Source organism: Bos mutus, chromosome 16 (genome assembly GCF_027580195.1).
Source record: "Bos mutus isolate GX-2022 chromosome 16, NWIPB_WYAK_1.1, whole genome shotgun sequence".
In the NCBI taxonomy this organism is placed as follows: Eukaryota; Metazoa; Chordata; class Mammalia; order Artiodactyla; family Bovidae; genus Bos; species Bos mutus.
Window position 1 is genome coordinate 2,922,425 of NC_091632.1, and position 21,309 is coordinate 2,943,733.

At 41.3% G+C, this 21,309-nt stretch overlaps 1 protein-coding gene across 5 annotated transcripts; it reads right to left on the minus strand.

Moving 5' to 3' along the window:
- Positions 1 to 11,410: 11,410 nt before the first annotated feature.
- RAB29 (RAB29, member RAS oncogene family) lies at positions 11,411 to 18,692 on the minus strand. Of its 5 annotated transcripts, none has more exons than XR_011467181.1 (7): positions 18,480 to 18,692; positions 18,053 to 18,302; positions 15,987 to 16,058; positions 14,632 to 14,813; positions 14,220 to 14,341; positions 13,721 to 13,943; positions 11,411 to 11,622 (listed from the first exon to the last, which is right to left on the minus strand). XR_011467181.1 is itself a non-coding variant. In XM_005909478.3 (6 exons), exons 2-6 carry the CDS (start codon positions 18,174 to 18,176, stop codon positions 13,832 to 13,834), a joined length of 612 nt encoding a protein of 203 aa, XP_005909540.1. In that variant the 5' UTR covers positions 18,177 to 18,302; positions 18,480 to 18,692; the 3' UTR covers positions 11,411 to 13,831. The 5 variants fall into 5 exon arrangements, 3 of the variants coding, with proteins under 3 accessions (XP_005909540.1, XP_070240680.1, XP_070240679.1); XR_011467182.1 differs by having other exon boundaries at positions 11,411 to 11,642; XM_005909478.3 differs by having other exon boundaries at positions 11,411 to 13,943.
- Between the last annotated feature and the right edge of the window lie 2,617 nt (positions 18,693 to 21,309).

The following is a 21,309-nucleotide window of genomic DNA, read 5'->3' on the forward strand; positions in this document are numbered from 1 at the left end:
CTGAAACTGTGAAAATGAAACAGGCACAGGAGACAGAAAAGACAGTTATTCTTTCTCCCAGGAAATGAGATTTAATGGCTTTGGGAACCCAAAGTGCTTAATTTCCCCTATGATTTTAGTTACATTTTGAGAATTAGCCTTTTCCTTCTCCCCTGCATATGTTAAAGACAGTAAGAAGTAACAGTGTGGGGGCAGTGAGTCTGATAATTCTTTTCTACCCCTAACAATGACCCAGTTCCTTCAAGGATATGCTATAGTTTCTGGGAACTTTGTAAAAATTTTTGAGCACTTACTCCATGCCGGGCACTTCCAGTTCTATGGCTGCGTGAAAATCAGCCAGCCAGGTTTAAAGATAGACACTGCTTCAACATAGTTTTGGAAGTTTTAGCCACAGCAATCAGAGAAGAAAAAGAAACAAAAGGAATCCAGATTGGAAAAGAAGTAAAACTCTCACTGTTTGCAAATGACATGATCCTCTACATAGAAAACCCTAAAGACTCTACCAGAAAATTACTACAGCTAATCAGTGAATATAGTAAAGTTTCAGGATATAAAATTAACACACAGAAATCCCTTGCATTCCTACACACTAACAATGAGAAAACAGAGAAATTAAGGAAGTAATTCCATTCACCATTGCAATGAAAAGAATAAAATACTTAGGAATAAATCTCCCTAAAGAAGCAAAAGACCTATGTATAGAAAACTAGAAAACACTGATGAAAGAAATCAAAGATGACACAAATAGATGGAGAAATATACCCTGTTCATGGATTGGAAGAATCAATATAGTGAAAATGAGTATACTACCCAAAACAATCTATAGATTCAATGCAATCCCTATCAAGCTACCAATGGTGTTTTTCAGAGAATTAGAACAAATAATTTCACAATTTCTATGGAAATACAAAAAAAAAAAAAAAACTTGAATAGCCAAAGCAATCTTGAGAAAGAAGAATGGACCTGGAGGAATCAACCTGCCTGACTTCAGGCTATACTACAAAGCAACAGTCATCAAGACAGTATGGTACTGGCACAAAGATAGAAACATAGATCAATGAAACAAAATAGGAAGCCCAGAGATAAATCCACACACCTATACCACTTTATCTTTGACAAAGAAGGCAAGAATATACAATGGAGAAAAGACAATCTCTTTAACAAGTGGTGCTGGGAAAACTGCTCAACTACTTGTAAAAGAATGAAACTAGAACACTTTCTAACACCATACACAAAAATAAACTCAAAATGGATTAAAGATCTAAATGTAAGACCAGAAACTATAAAACTCCTAGAGGAAAACATAGGCAAAACACTCTCTGACGTAAATCATAGCAGGATCCTCTATGACCCACCTCCCAGAGTTATGGAAATAAAAGCAAAAATAAACCGCTGCTGCTGCTGCTAAGTCGTTTCAGTCATGTCCGACTCTGTACGACCCCACAGACAGCAGCCCACCAGGCTCCCCTGTCCATGGGATTCTCCAGGCAAGAATATTGGAGTGGGTTGCCATTTCCTCCTCCAATGCATGAAAGTGAAAGTGAAGTCACTCAGTCATGTCCGATTCTTAGCGACCCCATGGACTGCAGCCCTCCAGGCTCCTCTGTCCATGGGATTGTCCAGGCAAGAGTACTGGTGTAGGGTGCCATTACCTTCTCTGAAAAATAAACTAATGGGACCTAATTAAACTTAAAAGCTTTTGCACAACGAAGGAAACTATAAGCAAGATGAAAAGACAGCCTTCAGAATGGGAGAAAATAACAGCAAATGAAGCAACTGACAGTTAATCTCAAAAATATACAAGCAACTCCTGCAGCTCAATTCCAGAAATATAAGGGACCCAATAAAAAAATGGGCCAAAGAACTAAACAGACATTAGTCCAAAGAAGACATACAGATGGCTAACAAACACATGAAAAGATGCTCAAGATCACTCATTATCAGAGAAATGCAAATCAAAACCACAATGAGGTACCATTTCACACCGGTCAGAATGGCTGCTATCAAAAAGTCTACAAACAATAAATGCTGGAGAGGGTGCAGAGAAAAAGGAACGCTTTTACACTGTTGGTGGGAATACAAACTAGTACAGCCACTACGGAGAACAGTGTGGAGATTCCTTAAAAACCTGGAAATAGAACTGCCGTATGACCCAGCAATCCCACTGCTGGGCATACACACTGAGGAAACCAGAATTGAAAGACACACATGTACCCCAATGTTCATCACAGCACTGTTTACAATAGCTAGGGCATGGAAGCAACCTAGATGTCCATCGGCAGATGAATGGATAAGAAAGCTGTGGTACATTTACACAATGGAATATCACTCAGCTATTAAAAAGAATGCATTTGAATCAGTTCTGAGGTGGATGAAACTGGAGCCTATTATACAGAGTGAAAAGAAAGTCGGAAAGAAAAACACCAATACAGTATATTAATACATATATATGGAATTTAGAAAGATGGTAACGATGACCCTATATGAGAGACAGCAAAAGAGACACAGATGTAAAGAATAGACTTTTGGACTCTGTGGAGAAGGTGAGGGTGGGATGATTTGAAAGAATAGCATTGAAACATGTATATTATCATATATGAAACAGATCACCAGTCCAGATTCGATGCACGAGACAGGGTGCTCAGGGCTGGTGCACTGGGATGACCCTGAGGGGCGGGATGGGGAGGGAGGTGGGAAGGGAGGGTCAGGATGGGGAACACATGTACACCCATGGCTGATTCATGTGAATGTATGGCAAAAACCACCACAGTATTGTAAAGTAATTGGCCTCCAATTAAAATAAAAAATTAAAAAAGAAACTATGTAAGGCTGTATGCTACACCAACCATAACAGAATGACAAATGTTCTTTCTTAAATACTTCAATTAAAGATTCCACATTGTCCACATTAAAAGAAAAATAAAGATAGACACTGCTTCTACTGTCTACAGGAGCTCAGAAAGGGACCTGTCTTTGAAGACCCTGCCAGGAAATTAAAGAAAGATTCTCCAGAGTTGTTTCCTTTTTCCTTCTTCTTCTTTTAAAAAATCTTTTACCTCCAACCTGCTGACTCTCTGTCCCATCACAACACTCATAATAAAGGGTGAAATAGAGGAGCTGTGTATTTAGTAAGTCTTTTTGTAACCCCAGTGGCCAAAAACCTTCTTGGAGATAGGTTCATGGTTAAGAAGGATGCTTCCTTGCCTCAGGTCACAGCCAGAAAAAGAATGGGCCAAAGTCAATTTAAACTTTCTAATTCATTTTCTCAAGTGTACATTTCTTATTTTCTCAAGTGTATATTTCTTCTGCTCCAGACTTCCATCTTCCTTTCTATTCCTAAGAATGTTAAGAGCTGGGGCTTCCTTGGTGACTAAATGGTAAAGAATCCACCTACCAGTGCAGGAGACATGGATTCAATCCCTGGTCTGGAAAAATCCCACATACCATGGAACAACTAAGCCTGTGCGCCACTACTGCTGAGCCTGTGCTCTAGAACCCGGGGAACCACACACTGCAGCTACTGAAACCCTTGCGCTCTAGAGCCATGTGCCACAACAAGAGCAATGAAAAGCCTGCACACAACAAGGAAGAGCACCCCCCACTTGCCGCGACTAGAGAAAAGCCCACGAAGCAAGGAAGACCCACAACAGCCAAAAATAAATAAAAGAATATTAAGAGCTAAGTTTAGGTGGGTTTCTGTTACTAAGACAAATAGGATGTACAACTTGACATCAGATTGAAGGAAAAAACCCCAACACTAACACTTGCTGTTTTGCTTAACAACAGTAAAATCCATAGAAAACTTGCACTTGTAACATGAAAGATAACACAGCCTTGTCCATCCAAACTGCCAGCAAACACTGTTAAGTGAACATTGCTGAACGGGGAAGCCCCAAAGTATAACAGAAAGAGCACTGAACTTGTGATGAAGAATACTGGCCCTGAGCACTGCGGTTTACTACCTAGGTGATCTTCAGCAAATTTTAAATTCTTGTGCCTCTGCTTCTTCATCTGTAAAATGGGGATAATTATGTTGGTCCTTCCCTCCTTCACGAGATTGGTATAACAATAGTAACAAAAGGAGCTCCCTTGTGAAAGCAGGTTGAACACTATGAAGCACTGTAGGAGGTAGAACAGATTACACTGTCTTCACTGAAGAGAAAAAACAAAATCCAACAGCTGGTTTATGCCTCCACTGGAACATAACAATCCTTGGGAGGAGAGTAAAGAAAAAGTGCCCACAGCTACACATGCAGAAAAGGTGACAGAAGTGATGACAGTCATCTTTTACCTCCATGAATGTCCAAAGAGGTATGTCCATACTTTGGCCACCTGATGTGAAGAGCCAACTCATTGGAAAAGACCCTGATGCTGGAAAAGATTGAAAGCAAAAGGAGGAGAGGGCGGCAGAGGATGAGACGGTTAGATAGTATCACCAACTCAATGGACATGAATTTGAGCGAACTCCTGGAGATAGTGGAGGACAGGGAAACCGTGCGTGCTGCAGTCCATTAGGTCACAAAGAGCTGGACATGACTTAGTGACTGAATAACAATAACATGTCCAAGGTGCTATCGCTCATTCTCTACTATCTCCTAACCATTCCTAGGAGTACTGTATTCTGACCACACCCAGTACAGACATGATTCTACCAACTGCTGCCAGCCTCTCTGCCTCCAATGAATTCCAGGATATTGGAGTTCCAGTCCAGTATCCTGACTGCCTAACAGACATTTCCACTTGAATACCCACAAGCTCAGTTCATCTATGGAGAAGACAATGGCACCCCACTCCAGTACTCTTGCCTGGAGGATCCCATGGACGGAGGAGCCTGGTAGGCTGTAGTCCATGGGGTCGCTAAGGGCGATTTCACTGTCACTTTTCACTTTCATGTATTGGAGAAGGAAATGGCAACCCACTCCAGTGTTCTTGCCTAGAGAATCCCAGGGACGGGGGAGCCTGATGGGCTGCTGTCTATGGGGTCACACAGAGTCGGACGCAACTGAAGTGACTTAGCAGCAGTTCATCTATGCCAAACAAATTATCTCCCCTACCCACCTTCTTTTCCTGACTCCTCATTTCTTTCAGCAGCATCTTCTTAATCGCCTGAGCTCAAATCCTTGGTGCTGCTGACTCCACCCCAACCCTTCACTGTTTGTCTTCAACACGGAAACCTCTTGATTCTTTCTTCATTACGTTTCTCAAATTCACTATTCACTTGCCATGTCTATTGTCACCATTCATGCTTAAATTACTGCAACAGCTTCTCTTCCCTTTTTGGAATGTGTGGTAGATACAACAGACAATACTATCTTCCTGAAGTACAGCACTCATGGCATTCCTATAAATAAAATTTCAATATGTCCTTATGGTTCTCATAATAAAGTCTGAATGCTTTATACTAACATTTAAGCTGTTGCCAGAGTTTCTCAGGCACAAGTCTAATATTATTCTACTTTAAATCTCTCCATGAACTGGGGAAAATATTTACAATATGTATGAGATACAGTTAATATCCTTAATATACAATGAGCTTTTACAAAAGCACTAAAAAAAGACAACAAAGTAAAAACAGACATTGGATACAAATAGGTGACTAACATAAGAAATAAAAATGACAACTACATTTAATCATAACCTTTTTTTTTTTTTTTTTAATGCCGGAGTCCAGCTCCAGCAGACAGGGAATCAACCTGAAGAGATGAGCAGTGTCGGTGGAGAATGATGCAGCCTCTGATTCAAGGTGCGGGACTGCATGTTTATTTCAAGCTTCAGGTTCTCTTTTATACTTTGACAAAAGCATTAGGTCAAAGGTTTGACATTTTCAGTTCCCCCTCACCCAGATTTATTGTCTCATTGTTGGCCTTCAAACAGAGTTCCTGCTTCAGCGATTCTCTCAGAATTGTGTTTACTTGTGATTACATTGTAACTCATGCTTATGTCTGGGCTGCATACCACATTCCTCAGTTTATTTCTTATCTTTGTAAATCCTGCCTGCCCCTGGCTTCTAGCTATTAATAACTCTAAAATTCCTAATCCCTACAAGCTATAGTAAAATATGCTAACACTACAACATTCCTTAAGCTTTTAGCTTCTAACTATTCTTAACTATTCCTAAACCCTAAACTCAGCAAACTTTCTTTGCCACAAACATATCCCTCACAAACAGGTCTCAGGTAACAATCCTTCCCATGGCCTCAAGCTGTGGCCTAACTGCTCATCCTGGAATGTTCTTTGTAAAGATCCTTGAACAAATGTCAGTGGTTAACTTTATGGATTATTCTCTGGGCACAACTGCAGAAGGCTTTGTGCCTTCTCATGCTCCTCTCAAGAACAATAAGCACCTTAACATTCTTTCCAGCCAACTCAACTGAAGAAAGGAAAGAACAAGTCAGAATCACAAGACCTAACTCTTTCATCCTGGGACTGTGCCTGTGGGACAAGGAGAGGGGGTTGGGGCCGTGCCTCCATTTTGTCAGCAATGCCTAACGCAGCTCTTGACATTTTTACATTTCACTACTTAAATTGGTAAACATTGAAAACAGTCTTGTTAAGGATATGGATAAACTGGCCCCTCATATCCTACTGGTGGGAGTATATAATGGGGCCAACATTTTGGAGGGAAATTTGGCACTATATTTAAAGTATGTATATCCTTTGACTTACTTCTGCTGCTACTGCTGCTAAGTCGCTTCAGTCGTGTCCGACTCTGTGCGACCCCATAGACGTCAGCCCACCAGGCTCTCCTGTCCCTGGGATTCTCCAGGCAAGAATACTGGAGTGGGTTGCCATTTCCTTCTCCAATGCATGAAAGTGAAAAGTGAAAGTGAAGTTGCTCAGTCGTGTCCGACTCTTAGCGACCTCATGGACCGCAGCCTACCAGACTCTTCCATCCATGGGATTTTCCAGGAAAGAGTACTGGAGTGGGGTGCTATTGCCTTCTCCATGACTTACTTCTAGGAGTTCATAAAGAAGGTTTCACACAAGTCTATAAATTTATAGAGAGATTCTGTGGCACTATTTGTAGAGAGGAAAAAGAAATAATCCAAACATCCATTAATAGATAACTGGTCAAGTAATGGCAACCCACTCTAGTATTCTTGGCTGGAGAATCTCATGGATAGAGGAGCCTGGTGGGCTACATTCCATGGGGTCACAAAGAGTCAGACACGACTGAGCAACTTCACTTCACTTCAAGTAAATTATAATACATCCATACAATCCTATGCAGCAAGTAAAAGGAATGAGGTAGAACTGTGTATTCTTACAAGGGGAGATATCCAAGGTACATTAAAAAAGAAAAAAAGGAAGTTTCAGGAAGCCGTGTATAATTTGTTTTGTTTTTAGGAGAAAGAGTTGTACAGTTGGGACTGCATATGCAGAGAAAATCCTGGAGGAATATTCATACTCTTAAGTTGTCTTTCAGAGGTCAAATTACAAAAGAATTCTATTTCCTTCTAAAAAATATATTATGTGAATTATAACAATAATGTTCTTGGCCCTACTACCAGCTAGTCGTGTGACTCCAGACAAGTTCCTTAACCCACTACTCCTCAGTTCTATGATCTAATCTCTGGAACCTGTGAATATGGGAAGGGGAACTAGATTGCTAATCAGCTGATCTTAATATAAAATTAACCTGGATTATCTGAGCGGGCCCAGTGTAATCACAAGGGTCCTTAAAAGTCAAAGAGAGGGACAAGAAATGTCAGAGTGATAAACTGACTTGACGGACCTTTGCTGGCTCTGAAGATGGAAGAAGGGGACCATGAGCCCAGGAATGTGCGTGGCCTCCAGAAGCCAGAAAAGGTAAGAAAATGATTCTTCCCTAGAGTCTCTAGAAAGGAATGCAGTCCTGCCAACAACTTGATTGTAGTCCAATGCAACCTATTCTGGATCTCTGACCTCCAGAATTATAAAATAATACATTTCTGTTGTTTTAAGCCATTTAAAAAATTAATAATGTTTATGTATTTTTCAACTGTAAAAAAAATGCAGTTCTCCAACAAAATGAAGTTCAGATGCCTCAGCATAGCCTATAGAGAGAGCTCTTCCTGATTTACGCTATCTCCAATCTCATTTTCCCACAGTCCCCTGCTCTCCTCCATCCATCCTGTCTCTACCCCAGCCCCACAACAGCTCCAGGTCTAACGCCCATCTACTGTTCTTACAGCAAGCTCTGATGTTTAGTGAATGCCCCCATGCCTTTATTTGCTTTATTCTGTCTAAGAATGCATTTCTTCTTGTAGTCCTCCAGTTGGAGTGCCTGTTCCATGAGGTTTTTCCTTACCTCCTTCCTTGTCCTGCATCACTACAAGAAGTAGACTCCCTGCAGTGAGATGCAATTCTTTTACATGCCTGGCTCTCTTCTGGACTGCCCTTCCTAGACAGAAAGCATTTCTTCCCCAGGTCTTATCCCACAATTATAACGGTAGGTGTACCACTTAATTAGTGACCTATATAATCTCCATGGTCTTTCTAACCTTATTTCCCACTGCTCTAGAACATGACACCTTTGGTCTACTGGTTACTACTCAAACCTGCATAAAAACTCTAAGCCCCCTTTCTTCCCAGCCTGAAATCCCATCCCACCTCTTTCTCGATTGGTATCCATCTCATGTCCTACTTCCCTTTAAGAAATCTTTCTTGACTGCCTTCCATGAACTTCTATGGCATAGATCTTTATATCCTCCACAACTCCTACTGTAATACTGGATACATAAAAAGTATGCAATGAAAACTGACTTAAGTGTGAATACAAGTACATGAAAAAGTCCGCACATGAAAAAAATGGACTGAACATAAATTTATCAAAATGTAAACAGAGGTTTTGTTTGGGTTGTGGGACATTTTCCTTAAGGAGCAGATTTAAAATTGTTATAGAAGTACTCAAAAACCTGTACACCCATTTAATAAATTACTCTTTATGTGGGAAAACATCAAGGATGCCACCACCAAAACAGACACATACAAAACAGGAGGCAGTTTATTTAGTTAAAGGAGCTCCTGAAGTTAACACAGCTAAAGGTTAAAAATGAGTTTGCCACTCTCTAGCTGTCTAACCTTGAGCAGAGTCTTAATTTTTGTGCCTTAAGTGTCTACATATATAGAATCTTGGGATCATTGTGAAAATAAAAATAATCCATGTGACCTGTTTAGACAAATATGTACTTGGCTTATAGAAACATTCAGATGTTAGCTACTGGCAACAACAGTTGAAAATGCAATGGCTGTTAATACCTCTGTACTTGCATATATAAAATAAACAACAAGGTCTTACTGTATAGTACAGGAAACTATTCAGTGTCCTGTGATAAACTATAATGGAAAAGAATAACTTTTTAAAATTTCTGTATTTGCAAACAATAAAGCCGATGTTCAAAATTAAATGACAGTCACTGCATTTGGGTGACATTATCTTAGTCACTGGAACTTGTCAAACATCTCAGGACATATCTGTGCTGCGTGCTATTCAAACAGCACTAAACTTGGCCCCAAGTGTAATTACACACGTCTCTGAACACGATCTCAAAGTCTATCTAATACAAACTAAATTTCCAACCCCAAAAGGGCCGGTTCTGTTTCTCTAAATGTCTGGGCTCATATTCTATTAATAAAATAGGTTTTTCAGGTCAAATGCTTCCCAGAAACCTAAATGATAGAATGGAGATGGGGAATTTGAAGATTTGCAGTTACGTCTTGGCTTTATTACAGATTCAAATGGCTGTCTTCCATTAGTCAAATCTTGAGATAATTTTTCCCTCAAATATAAAATAAGAACTGTTTACTTTCTTATTTCCAGGGTAGCATAAGAAACATGCACAACTCACAAATCTGAGGGAAGAGTTTATGCAAAGTCAGATATTGGTATCTAGTACTACTGGACTGCTCTTCTCATGTCATGATAAATAATAAAATGTCTATCTTATTTTCTTCCTTTCGTATCTGCTTTTCCTTTTTACTCCCATTATATGTAGGTTAGTTCCTAATCAGTTAAGTGTAAACCAAGTTGAGTGTGAAGAAAGTTATCAAAACAGCACCATTACATAGAAAAGTACTATTAAGTGCAAGTAATGGTTAAGTTTGTGTGTCAGTTTGACTGGAACATGGGTTTACCCAGATATTTGGTTAACCATTATTCTGTGTGTTTCTGTGAGGGTGTTTTGGGATGAGATTAACACTTACATTGGTAGATGCCATAAGGCAGATTGCTTTCTCTAATATAGGTAGGCCTCATCCAATCAGTTGAAGACCTGAACAGAACAAAAGGCTGACTCCCCATCCTGAGTAGCAGAGAATTCTGTCTGATGGCCTCTGAACAGGAACATCAGCTCTTCCAGTCTGCCAGTCTGGGGACTTGAACTGTGGCATCAGCTCCACAGGTTTCAGGCTTGCCAGCCTCCATAATCACACGAGACAAATTCTTATAATATATCCTTTTACATATATAAACACACATATTCATATACATATATGCATACATATCTGTATCTTATTAGTTCTATTTCCCTGGAGAAACCTAAAGCAGAGCAATACCATTATTATACTAAAACTCTGCAGATAAAACTGAACAGAATTCAGATTATGCTTGAAGGCCGAAGAGAAGGCACGGTTTTTCTAACAACAAAGATTATGCGTAGATATATTCTCAAGTCAAAAATACATGTAGAGTTCTTTCCAGTGCACATTTTTGAGTGGCTTTCTACCTATTGCACTTTGCAGCATGGGGGGTATCTGCCTTTAATAAATGAGTCATGTACACAGCTGGGGCCTCTTCCTATACATAGTGAACCAAGGGAGTGAAGGAGAAAAGGGCACTGAAGTTTATTTCCTTGAGCAATCTAATCACTGGATTGTACAGAATATCTATCATGGAAATTTTTACATCTGCTAAGCTTGGCCACTGCCTACAAAAGGATAAAAGGCAGGAAGAGCCTTCTGTTAGATGGGACAGTGTTCTGGGGACAGAATACAGACCAGCTAAGGAAAAGAGTTAAATCTGGAGATAAGGGGGGAAATGAGGAACCCAAATAGTCCTCAGCTATTGTTAAATGAGTAAGAGAAATCATCTTAGAGCAACTCTGGCTCATTATAGCACAGAAGAGTAAACCATCACTTACTGTTGAGGGGCCTTCTGTGACCTGTGGTTCCTTTCCCAGCTTGTTTGATCACTCAGCTATTCTGTTCAAAGTAGCAAGCCAAGGCAGTCACAATTCCACAGCTCTGTTCTCAGCCCTTCCTTGCATCTCTTAGAACACTCTGCAGGGAATGCCTATGTTTTCTTCTTGGCCACAGACTAGCTGGATGAGTGAAGGGGCATCTTGTCTCAAATATGGAAATTTCTCTAGGGAAGGGCTACAACGATATCCATGTTCCAAACAGTTTTACCCAAGAAGTAGCATCCAAATGATAAGATCTAATTATTTTTAATATAATCACATTTCTAATCATGTAAATATTTTTTTTATTCTTCTTTATCTTAATTACTTTCTCTTTTCTTTACAGATAGGGATATGGAGAGGAATTATATTTCACTTTCTTCTTTAATTGGTTTCAGGGCCATAATGTTCACCAGTTGGGAGAGAAAATCCAGAAGGGCTGGCAGGCCAGTCTCTAGCAATGCTTGAAAAGGCAGAAATATCCTGAGTCAGCCAGTGGGAAAAGAAAGCATATTCAATTTTTTAAAAAATGGTCACATTTCCAAGCAGTATTTGAGAAGTTACATCAAGTACTGAATTGGAACAAGGCAACTGATACTAGTAAATTAACAGATAAACAGAGTAACATTTACCTTCATTTTAAAGAAGGTATTTTAAAAAGTCTCCATTTCCATAATGCTCTTATCAGTATAAAATAACACTTTAACAAACAAATTGAAGGTCAGTAACTACCATGAATACAACACTTATTTCCCATTTATTTGTGATTTTGCCGGGGTTCAAATCAGTGAATAAAAATCAATTTTCTTTTCACAGAGAACTTGTTCTTCCACTATTATTTTCAGAATCATTGTAATAAAAACTCTACCTGGAATGGGTAATACAGAAGAGAACTTGAAGGTCTAAAAAGACTGCAAAATTTATAACAACTGGCATTAAAAACAAACCACCAAAGGCTCTGATAGCTGGCTTCTGATCTCTTAGGAGGGTGGTTTTCAGTCTGCACGCGTGCGTGCTAAGTCACTTAAGTCATGTCAGACTCTGTGCAACCCTATGGACTGTAGCCCATCAGGCTCCTCTGTCCATGAGATTCTCTAAGCAAGAATACTGGAGTGGGTTGCCATTTTCTCCTCTAGGGGTTCTTCCTGACCCAGGGATCCAACCCTCATCTCTTATGTCTAGAGCACTGGCAGGCGGGTTCTTTAACTCTTAGTGCCACCTGGGAAGCCCCAGTCTGGTGTGTGTCAAAATCACCTAGAGAACTAACGGAGCCTACAGAAGCCCAGGAACCTTTCACTGGGAAGGCCTGGATCTCTGCATTTTTACCACATTCTCCAGCTGTGGTTTCCAAACTGGCCTGATCAGAATTGCCTGGGAAGTTTTGAAAACAACAACAATGAATCCCCAGGTTTCACTCCTGGACATTTTGATTTAGTAGGTTAGACTGGGAAACACAAATCTTAAAACATTTTATTTTAAAATCTTTAAACAAACTTTCTAGGTGGTTTTGATCATATGTGGGAACCACAGACTTAGAACACTTATTTAGCTAAGTGTCTCTCACAGAGCTCTTAAGTCTGAGCTCACTAAGAATATTCACAACTCTAGGTAGGTTATAAATCACCATCCTGTGAGAATTTAATAAATTAAACTGTCTAGAAGTGATTGGATACTAAAAACTCTATCCAATTTAGCACTTAAATTACCTAATGATTTTCTGTCTATCTACTTTCCACCCCCAGGCAAAGGTCTATATATAATATTTATTTCCTATGGCTGTTAAGTGCTAGCCACAAAAGTGCTCATAAGCAAGTTGTGCCACAGGATTTTGTTCTGTTAACCTCTCCCTCTTCTTCCACTCAGACTACCAGAGCTTTGAGAAACAGACCTATTTTAGGGCACCATGGCCAATTGATGTCACTTGCAGCATTATGCAGCAAGACATCAACCCAGAAACCTGCAAACCTGGTCCCCAGCCCACTGGGGAAAAGATACTAGAAAACATTAACGTGAGAATTAATTTCTTTGGAGAAAGAAATGCTCTCACCAAAGAGTTCATTTAAAAGCTTGGCTATTCTTAAAGCCAAGACAAGAGAAAGCTAATACAACTTTAGAATCTTTAAAAAATACAGTGACTTTTGGTTTAGGGCTTCCGGTAGCCCTAAACTCACATTATCTGGCCCCACTCCTCCTGCATCTCGGAATCAGATGTTTAATTCAAAGGCAAAACAGAAAGAATCTGAAAGCAATGGCCAACAAGGAATTTGGGAAATGAGCTTTGATCTCACTTTCCTTGTAACTGAAGTCCTATCAGACTGGGATATCAATATATATTGAACGGAAAAATACACTCAAAAGCAGGTGAGAATTATGCTTCTTGAAACACAGATGCTAATTTCTAATCCTTGCCACAAAATCAATCCCAGATCATAAACTGAGGGATGAGATGATCTTGTTTGGACAGAAGACACTGACTGGTCTCTCTAAGCCAGCAGCAAGCAAGAGGCAGAAATGCCCATGGGTCCCACGTGTCTTTTCTGAGTGATGATGGCTCTCCTTACCAGACAGTTACCAGCAGACAGGTCAAATGTACTTAGTAAAACTGTTGGATGGGCAACCAAAGGGAAGAGAAAGCCCTCCTGGAGCTGGGAGGGAAAACAAGCCAAATGCTACTAGCAGCAGGCCCAGCTGGAGGAGGGCTTGGTTTGCAGGTTGATGTAGTTCCCTTGGGTAGACAAAGACATATCTTCTCTGGAATTGCTCATCATCTTTTCAATGAGGACTCTAAAAATCAAATAAAAAATAAGCCTGAGAAACTGAATGGAGAAACAGCAGATATTGTGTTTTGTCACCAGATGGCATTCAGTAAAGCCACAAGGTTTAAATGCCTCATTATCCCCAATTATCTCAGGAGAGAAGACAGCACCCCTGGCCTTCAGAAGTCGGCATTCCATTGGCTCAATCTGTTCTTGTTTGCTCAGAAACAAGAAGGTCCAAGATACTGCAGTGAAAGATGGGTAAATCTGTATGCTTATCTCTAGAACAGCATAAGCTACTCACCTCATGGCCTCATTAATATTTTTGTTCTCCTTGACCGAGGTTTCTGTCCAACCTGTGAAACCATTCTCTTTACTGAACCGGTCAACCTGGTCTCGGCTCACTGCCCAAGGGGATAGATCACACTGGCAAAGAAAATAAATCAAAGGCAACACCATAAACTTCCTGAGAATAGGAACATTGCTCAGATACACGTGGATTTAAAATAGTTCCCCTAATGGCTAGAACAGAAGCATCAGACATCTACAGTCAACGTTCTTCTCAAAGAAAGTTTCAACATCTCTTGAAGAGAGGTAGAGAAGATTTTGCCAGCTTGAGAAGGGCAAGTGGAAACCTAGAATCAGAGTGCATTTTAGATTCACTTACTCTCTGACCAGACTGAAGCCAGGGGCCGTTTTCCAAGCTGACCACATACCTTGTTGGCTAAGAGCAGGCAGGGCACTGGCTCTCCATTGGGCAGTGTGAGCTTGCTGTCCAGGTCTTGTTTCCATTTCTGGCTGTTGCTGAAGGTAGTGGCATTGGTAACATCAAACATAATAACACAGGCAGAGGCATCCCGATAGTAAAGTCGGGTCATAGAGGTGAAGCGCTCCTGCCCTGGGAAGTAAGACAGTTCTTGAGAAGGTGATCCTCAGAGCCAGTTTGGGGACCCTCTCTGACACCCTGCCCTTTCCATCTTCATTAAAGGAAAGAGGGCAGTATGAGGAGCGGTGAGTCCAGATTTTGAATCCAGATCATCCACTTCCAAATTCCTGCTCTGTCATTTACCACCTATGTGACTTTGGATAAGTCAACATTTCAGTGCTTCAGATTGCTCATCTGTAAAGTGGGGGAAAGCAGTGGTTTTTTATTACAGGCTAGTTGTAAAGATTAATGAGTCAGTGAATCTAAAACGCTTAGAAAAGTGATTAGCAAATAATAAATAAGGGTTGTTGTTCAGCCGCTCAGTCGCGTTCAACTTTGTGATTCCATGGACTGCAGCATGCCAGGATTCCCTGTCTTTCACTATCTCCCAGAGTTTGCTCAAACTCATGTCCATTGACTCTATGATGCCATTCAACCATCTCATCCTCTGTCGTTCCCTTCTCCTTCTGATTTCAATCTTTCCCAGCATCAGGGTCTTTTCCAATCAGTCCACTCTTTGCATCAGATGGCCAAAAGTATTGGAGCTTCAGCTTCAGCATCAGTCCTTCCAGTGAATATTTAGGGTTGATTTCCTTTACAATTGACTGGTTTGATCTCCTTGCAGTCCAAGGGACTCTCCAGAGTCTTCTCCAGTACCACAATTTGAAAGCATAAATTCTTCAGCGCTCAGCCTTCTTTATGGTCCAACTCTCACATCCATACACGACTACTGGAAAAACCACAGCTTTGACTAGACAGACCTTTGTCAGCAAAGTGATGTCTCTTCTTTTTAATACTTTGTCTAGCTATTATTATTGTCTTCTCTTCTCTTGTTTCTCACCAAGGTCAGCTGGAAACCTTAGAAAGAGCACCCTCTGCCTGCTGTGGGAGCATCCACCTATGGTCTTCATAGTTCACTACTTCACCAGCCCTTCCACCCACACAGAGACTGCTCTATATTTATTCAGGGTAAAACATTTACAGAACACATCTACAAAAGCTCTACGTCTATTCAGCTTACATATCCTCAGAGCAGTCTGATCATTCCAGCTTCAGAAAAAAAAGTTTGGTTCCACTTTTTCTCTGAAAGCTTGTTGGTTAAACCAAAATCTCTCCCCTTATTCTTGTCCCGTCTTCCCATCCTACCTGCAATATCCCACAGCTGGAGGCGCACCATCTCTGAGTCAGACCACTGGAGAACCTTCAGAGCAAAATCCACTGAAAATATATGTATAATATACTTGAATAAAGTTTACCTTTAAAAAGTCCACAAAGTCATATCAAATATGCAGATACAACCCTAGGGACACACAACTCCAATCGAATTCATTCATTCATTGTTTGTTTATTTGGTTATTTTAAGCCCTCAATGGACCACACCCATGTATTAAATATGGGACATATAATTCACATGCATCTTCTGAAGGCATCTCTGGCTTTTACTCTTTTGTCAAACCACTTATTTGATCCTACTAATATTGACGTATCTCTTTTCAGACAGTTGGCTCAGGCTGAGAAAACTCAATTGGAGAATATTAGGTGAGAGTAATTACAAAAACAACTCCTTATCTCAGGTTAAACAGTTTTTGGAAGATTTAGGGGGCTTTCTCAGGGAAGGGATGATGAAGTAGAAGACGGAAATGAGGTAAGTGTGTTGGCCTTTGCATCTTCCACATTTAATTTCACTGTTGGTTTCTAATCCAATTGTATTATGAGAAAATCACACCCTTGGGGGAATTCTACATCCTTCATAAGGCTGTAGGAGTTATCCTGGGCAGGAATGAGATAAAGTGAAAAGGTCCCAGAGGATTCACCCCACGGGTGATGCTTAAGAGCTGTGCTAGAAGCTCCTGCCACATCTGTAGATGCTGAGACTCCATGAGTTAAGGCCAAGGGGGAAGAGCTTTTGACGAAGACAGAAACAGGATAATTTCCAATGTTTGGAAATATATTTCTTCACATCTACGACAGAAATGAAAGCTAGGGGAAATTTAGAATAAACACTGAAAAAAATAGCCAGTCAATTATATTCTTTACTATAGGAAAACTAGCTGCTGCTGCTGCTGCTAAGTCGCTTCAGTCGTGTCCGACTCTGTGCAACCCCATGGACTGCAGCCCACCAGGCTTCTCCATCCATGGGATTTTCCAGGCAAGAGTACTGGAGTGGGGTGCCACTGCCTTCTCCGATAGGAAAACTAGAGCAATTGCTAAAAATTAGTGGGATACTTTTAAACCAAATCCGTGAATTAGGGGCCCTCATGTTACTTATTTTTTTTGTTTGTTTGAAACTTAAAACCCTTCATTTTGATGGATATTCTTAAGGAAGATGTCTTAATTGCAATGTAATTGCATGTTAATTTTAAAAAATTCCATAATGAACATTAGTGTACATTTTCAAAATTTGTATTACAAAAGTTCTTTTAATGGAGATAAATAAATGTTTGTTACTTTCCCTCTTCACCAGCTCTCCCCAGATAAACTTTTACTTAAAAGGCATTCTTCTACTTCTGGAAAGTTGAGTCCAAAGGCCACACCTGGAAAAGAAGTGAACCCCTGGTGTCCCCTGTGTCCTTTGCCTCCCCAGTTTGAGAGAAAAAGGGGTGGGAAAATAGAAAAGTAGTATATTTTACACTAGGAATAGGTTGTCTTTAAACAATCAAAGGACAAAAACCACACAGCTCATCAGCATCTGACTGAGTGTCCAAGGAGCTCTCCCAGGCAGGCATCTCCATAACAAAGCCAGGCTACTTGAGGCCAGGTTAAACACCCGTCTGTTCCTTCAACAGCTGTCTGTAACTCTCGTGAAAGGTAGAAGAGCAGCCCCAGCTGGTACCTAACCAGGTTCTCCAGAAGGTCTCAGCGGCGTCCGCTTGTCGCAGAAATTTGCCGGTGACCGCTAGGAAGGCTGGAGGCTTGAGTTTACAGTTCCCCAGCGAAACGCAGCAACTGCTCATTTTCACACCCACCCTTCCCCATTTCCTACCGTCACACCTTTGCCTTTCTCTCTCGACACAGTCAGCTCTGACTGGGTAAACTTAACTGGAAAACCCCCCCGAGAGGCTTGCACCCCAAACACCAGGGTCCCAGACAGCTCCTTCCTGGCCCGGGGAAGGACCTAAAGACGGCAAAACCCCCGGTCCCTAGCCCACTCCAGTCCGCGGCTGGTCGCAGGACCCCGGCCGCTGCCCCGACCGCCCCTCGCAGCGTCTCACCTCCTACCGTGGACTTGTAGTGTTTGCTGAAGCTGTCCTGGGAATATCGCTGCACCAGGGACGTCTTGCCCACCGCGGCGTCCCCCACCACCAGCACTTTGAACAGGTGGTCGCGGCTGCTCATGGCTAGCGGGATGGACGCTTTACGGAGGCGGGGAGTGGGGGGTTTGCTTATTTTCAGCCCTTGGTCTCCGGACCCCCGCTCAAACTGAAGTGTGGCATACCCGCCCCATGGCCCGTTAGGGCGACTCTGAAGAGAAAGCAAAAAAAAAAAAGGAAACTTTGCGCTCAACTAGACGCGCTTCCTCCCCGCGCGGCCGCAGCCTGGGCGGAGCGCAGGGCGCAGGCTCTGAGCCCCCGGCTGTTACCTTCTTCCCCCTGCCCGCCCGGCCGCCGAGAAAAGGGGCGAGGCACCACGATGCCTTACCCGCCCAGACAGACTTCCCCGGAGCTGCTCCAGCGGGCGACGGAACACAGCCAGCTTATTTCACCTCACGGTGGGGAGGAGATGGGGGCCATCCCCTAACTGCACAGACCAAATTCGGGGGGAAAGAGAGGCGTACGCCTAGCCTCCCCCGGATCCCGGACCGCCTCAGGTGGCGCGGTCCCCTCGCCTGCCTCCGCGTGTCACGTGCAGCGTCGCTTGGCGCACTACACTTCCCAGCGTACCTTGCGGCGAAGGCTACTTGCCGAGCGCAGCGACTCGCCCGCATGGCTTCCTGGAAGTGTAGTTTATGCGCTATTTTTTTTTTTTTTTTAAATACACTTAGTTTCAAACTCCTTCAATGGTTTGGAATCTTATTTTTAAATAATTCTGGAATAGAAAACATCCTTCAGAAAGCGGTTTGTCCGACATGATCTAACCTTCCTAAATCTGTCCCCACATACATGTCTCATCTTTAATAAAAGTTTCATGGAGCTAAGATTAAAAAAATTATTCCATAGATTCCACATATTATTTCCACTAATAAAAGCTCAAGCCTCATTCCTCATGCTTCAAGTCCATTTCCTATTCTTCCAAATGGATAGATAGACATACCCACCCCAAAAGACCTCAAACTAGTCAAATTCAGGGACAGGTTAAAAGACCGACTCAGGAAATCCCATGCCGTTAAATGTTAGTAATTAGTATTTAATAACTTGCTACTGCAGTAAAGACAGAAAACAACAGACGGTTCCTCATTCTCACTTGCATAATCTTCAGTCACACTACACCGCTCACACCATTTGAGTTGGAAGCTGACTGAAGTACACTGCCAGTCTTCCTCCATTTGTTTTTGCTGTTGCATCTAGTATTTATTGTTTGTAGGTTTTGTGGTGATAGCCATTCTGACCAGTATGAAGTGATATCTCATTGTAGTTTCCATTTGCATTTCTCTAATCATTAGTGATATTGAGCATTTTTCACGTGCTTGTTGGCCATCTTTATGTTTTCTCTGGAGAAATGGCCATTTTCTGATTGGACTGTTTGTTTTGCTATCAAGCTGCGTGAGCTGCTTGTGTATTTTGGAGACTGATCCTTTGTCAGTTACTTCATTTGCAAATATTTTATTCCATTCTGAGGGCTGTCTTTTCATCTTGTTTATGGTTTCCTTTGCTGTGCAAAAGCTTTTAAGTTCAATTAGGTCTTGGCACCCCACTCCAGTACTCTTGCCTGGAAAATCCCATGGATGGAGGAGCCTGGTGGGCTGCAGTCCATGGGGTCGCTAAGAGTCAGACACGACTGAGTGACTTCACTTTCACTTTTCACTTTCATGCATTGGAGAAGAACATGCCAATCCACTCCAGTGTTCTTGCCTGGAGAATCCCAGGGACAGGGGAGCCTGGTGGGCTGCCGTCTCTGGGATTGCACAGAGTCCGGACACGACTGAAGCGACTTAGCAGTAGCAGCAGCAGGTCCCATTTGTTTATTTTTGTTTTTATTCTCATTACTCTAGGAGATGTGTCAAAAAAAGATCTTGCTGTAATTTATGTCAAAGAGTGTTCCATGTTTTCCTGTAAGAGTTTTATAGTCTGGCCTTACATTTAGATCTTTACTCCATTCTGAGTTTATATTTGTGTTTGGTATTAAGGGGTGTTCTAATTTCATTCCTTGAGGCTGTCTTTACTCCACTGTGTATTCTGGCCTCCTTTGTCATACATTAGGTGACCATAAGTGGGTGTGTGTATCTCTGAGTTTCTGTCCTGCTCCACTGATTTATACTTCTGTTTCTATGCGGGTACCATACTATCTTGATGACTGTCATCTGTAGAATAGCCTTAAATCAGGGAGCCTGCTTTCTCCAGCTCTGTTTTGTTTTGTTTTGTTTTGTTTCTTAAGATTGCTTTTGTTATTTAGGGTCTTTTGTGCTTCCATACAAATTGTAAAATGTTTTGTTCTAGTTCTGTGAAAAATGCTGTTGGTAATTTGATAGAGATTGCATTGAATCTGTAGATTGCTTTGGATGATCATTTTCACAATATTGATTCTTCCAATCCAAGAATATGGTGTATCTCTCCATCTATTTGTGCCATCATTGATTTCTTTCATTAGTGTCATAGTTTTCTTCATACAGGTCTTTTACCTCGTAAGTTTTAAACCTAGGTTTATTCCTAGGTATTTTATTATTTTTGTTGCAGTGGTGAATGGAATAGTTTCCTTAATTTCTCTTTCTGATCTTTCATTGTTAGTGTATAAGAATGCAAGAGATTTTTGCATATTGACTTTGTATCCTGTGATTTTACTAAATTCATTGATTAGCTCCAGTAGTTTTCTGGTGGCATCTTTAGGATTTTCTATGTTTAGTATCATGTCATCTGCCAACAGTGACAATTTTACTTCTTTGCCAATTTGGATTCCTATTATCTCTTCTTCTCTGACTGGCCATGCTAGGACATCTAAGACTATGTTGAATAATAGTGGTGAGAGTAGGCACCCTTGTCTTGTTCCTGATCTTAGAGGAAATGATTTTGGTTTTTCACCATTGCATACACAATTTTTAAAATTTCATATTTTGATGGACATATAAGTTGCTACTGTATCTTGGCTATTGTAAATGGCGCTGCGATGAACATAGGAGTACTAACATCTTTTTGAGATCTTGAGTTCAATTCTGTTGGATAAATTTCCAGAAGTGGGATCATTGGATCATATGATAGTTCTATTTTTAATTTTTTGAGGAAGCTCCATGCTGTTTTCCATAATGGCTGCAGCCTTTACATTCCTACCAACAGTGTGCAAGGGTTTCAGTTTTTCCGCATCCTCACTAACACCTGTC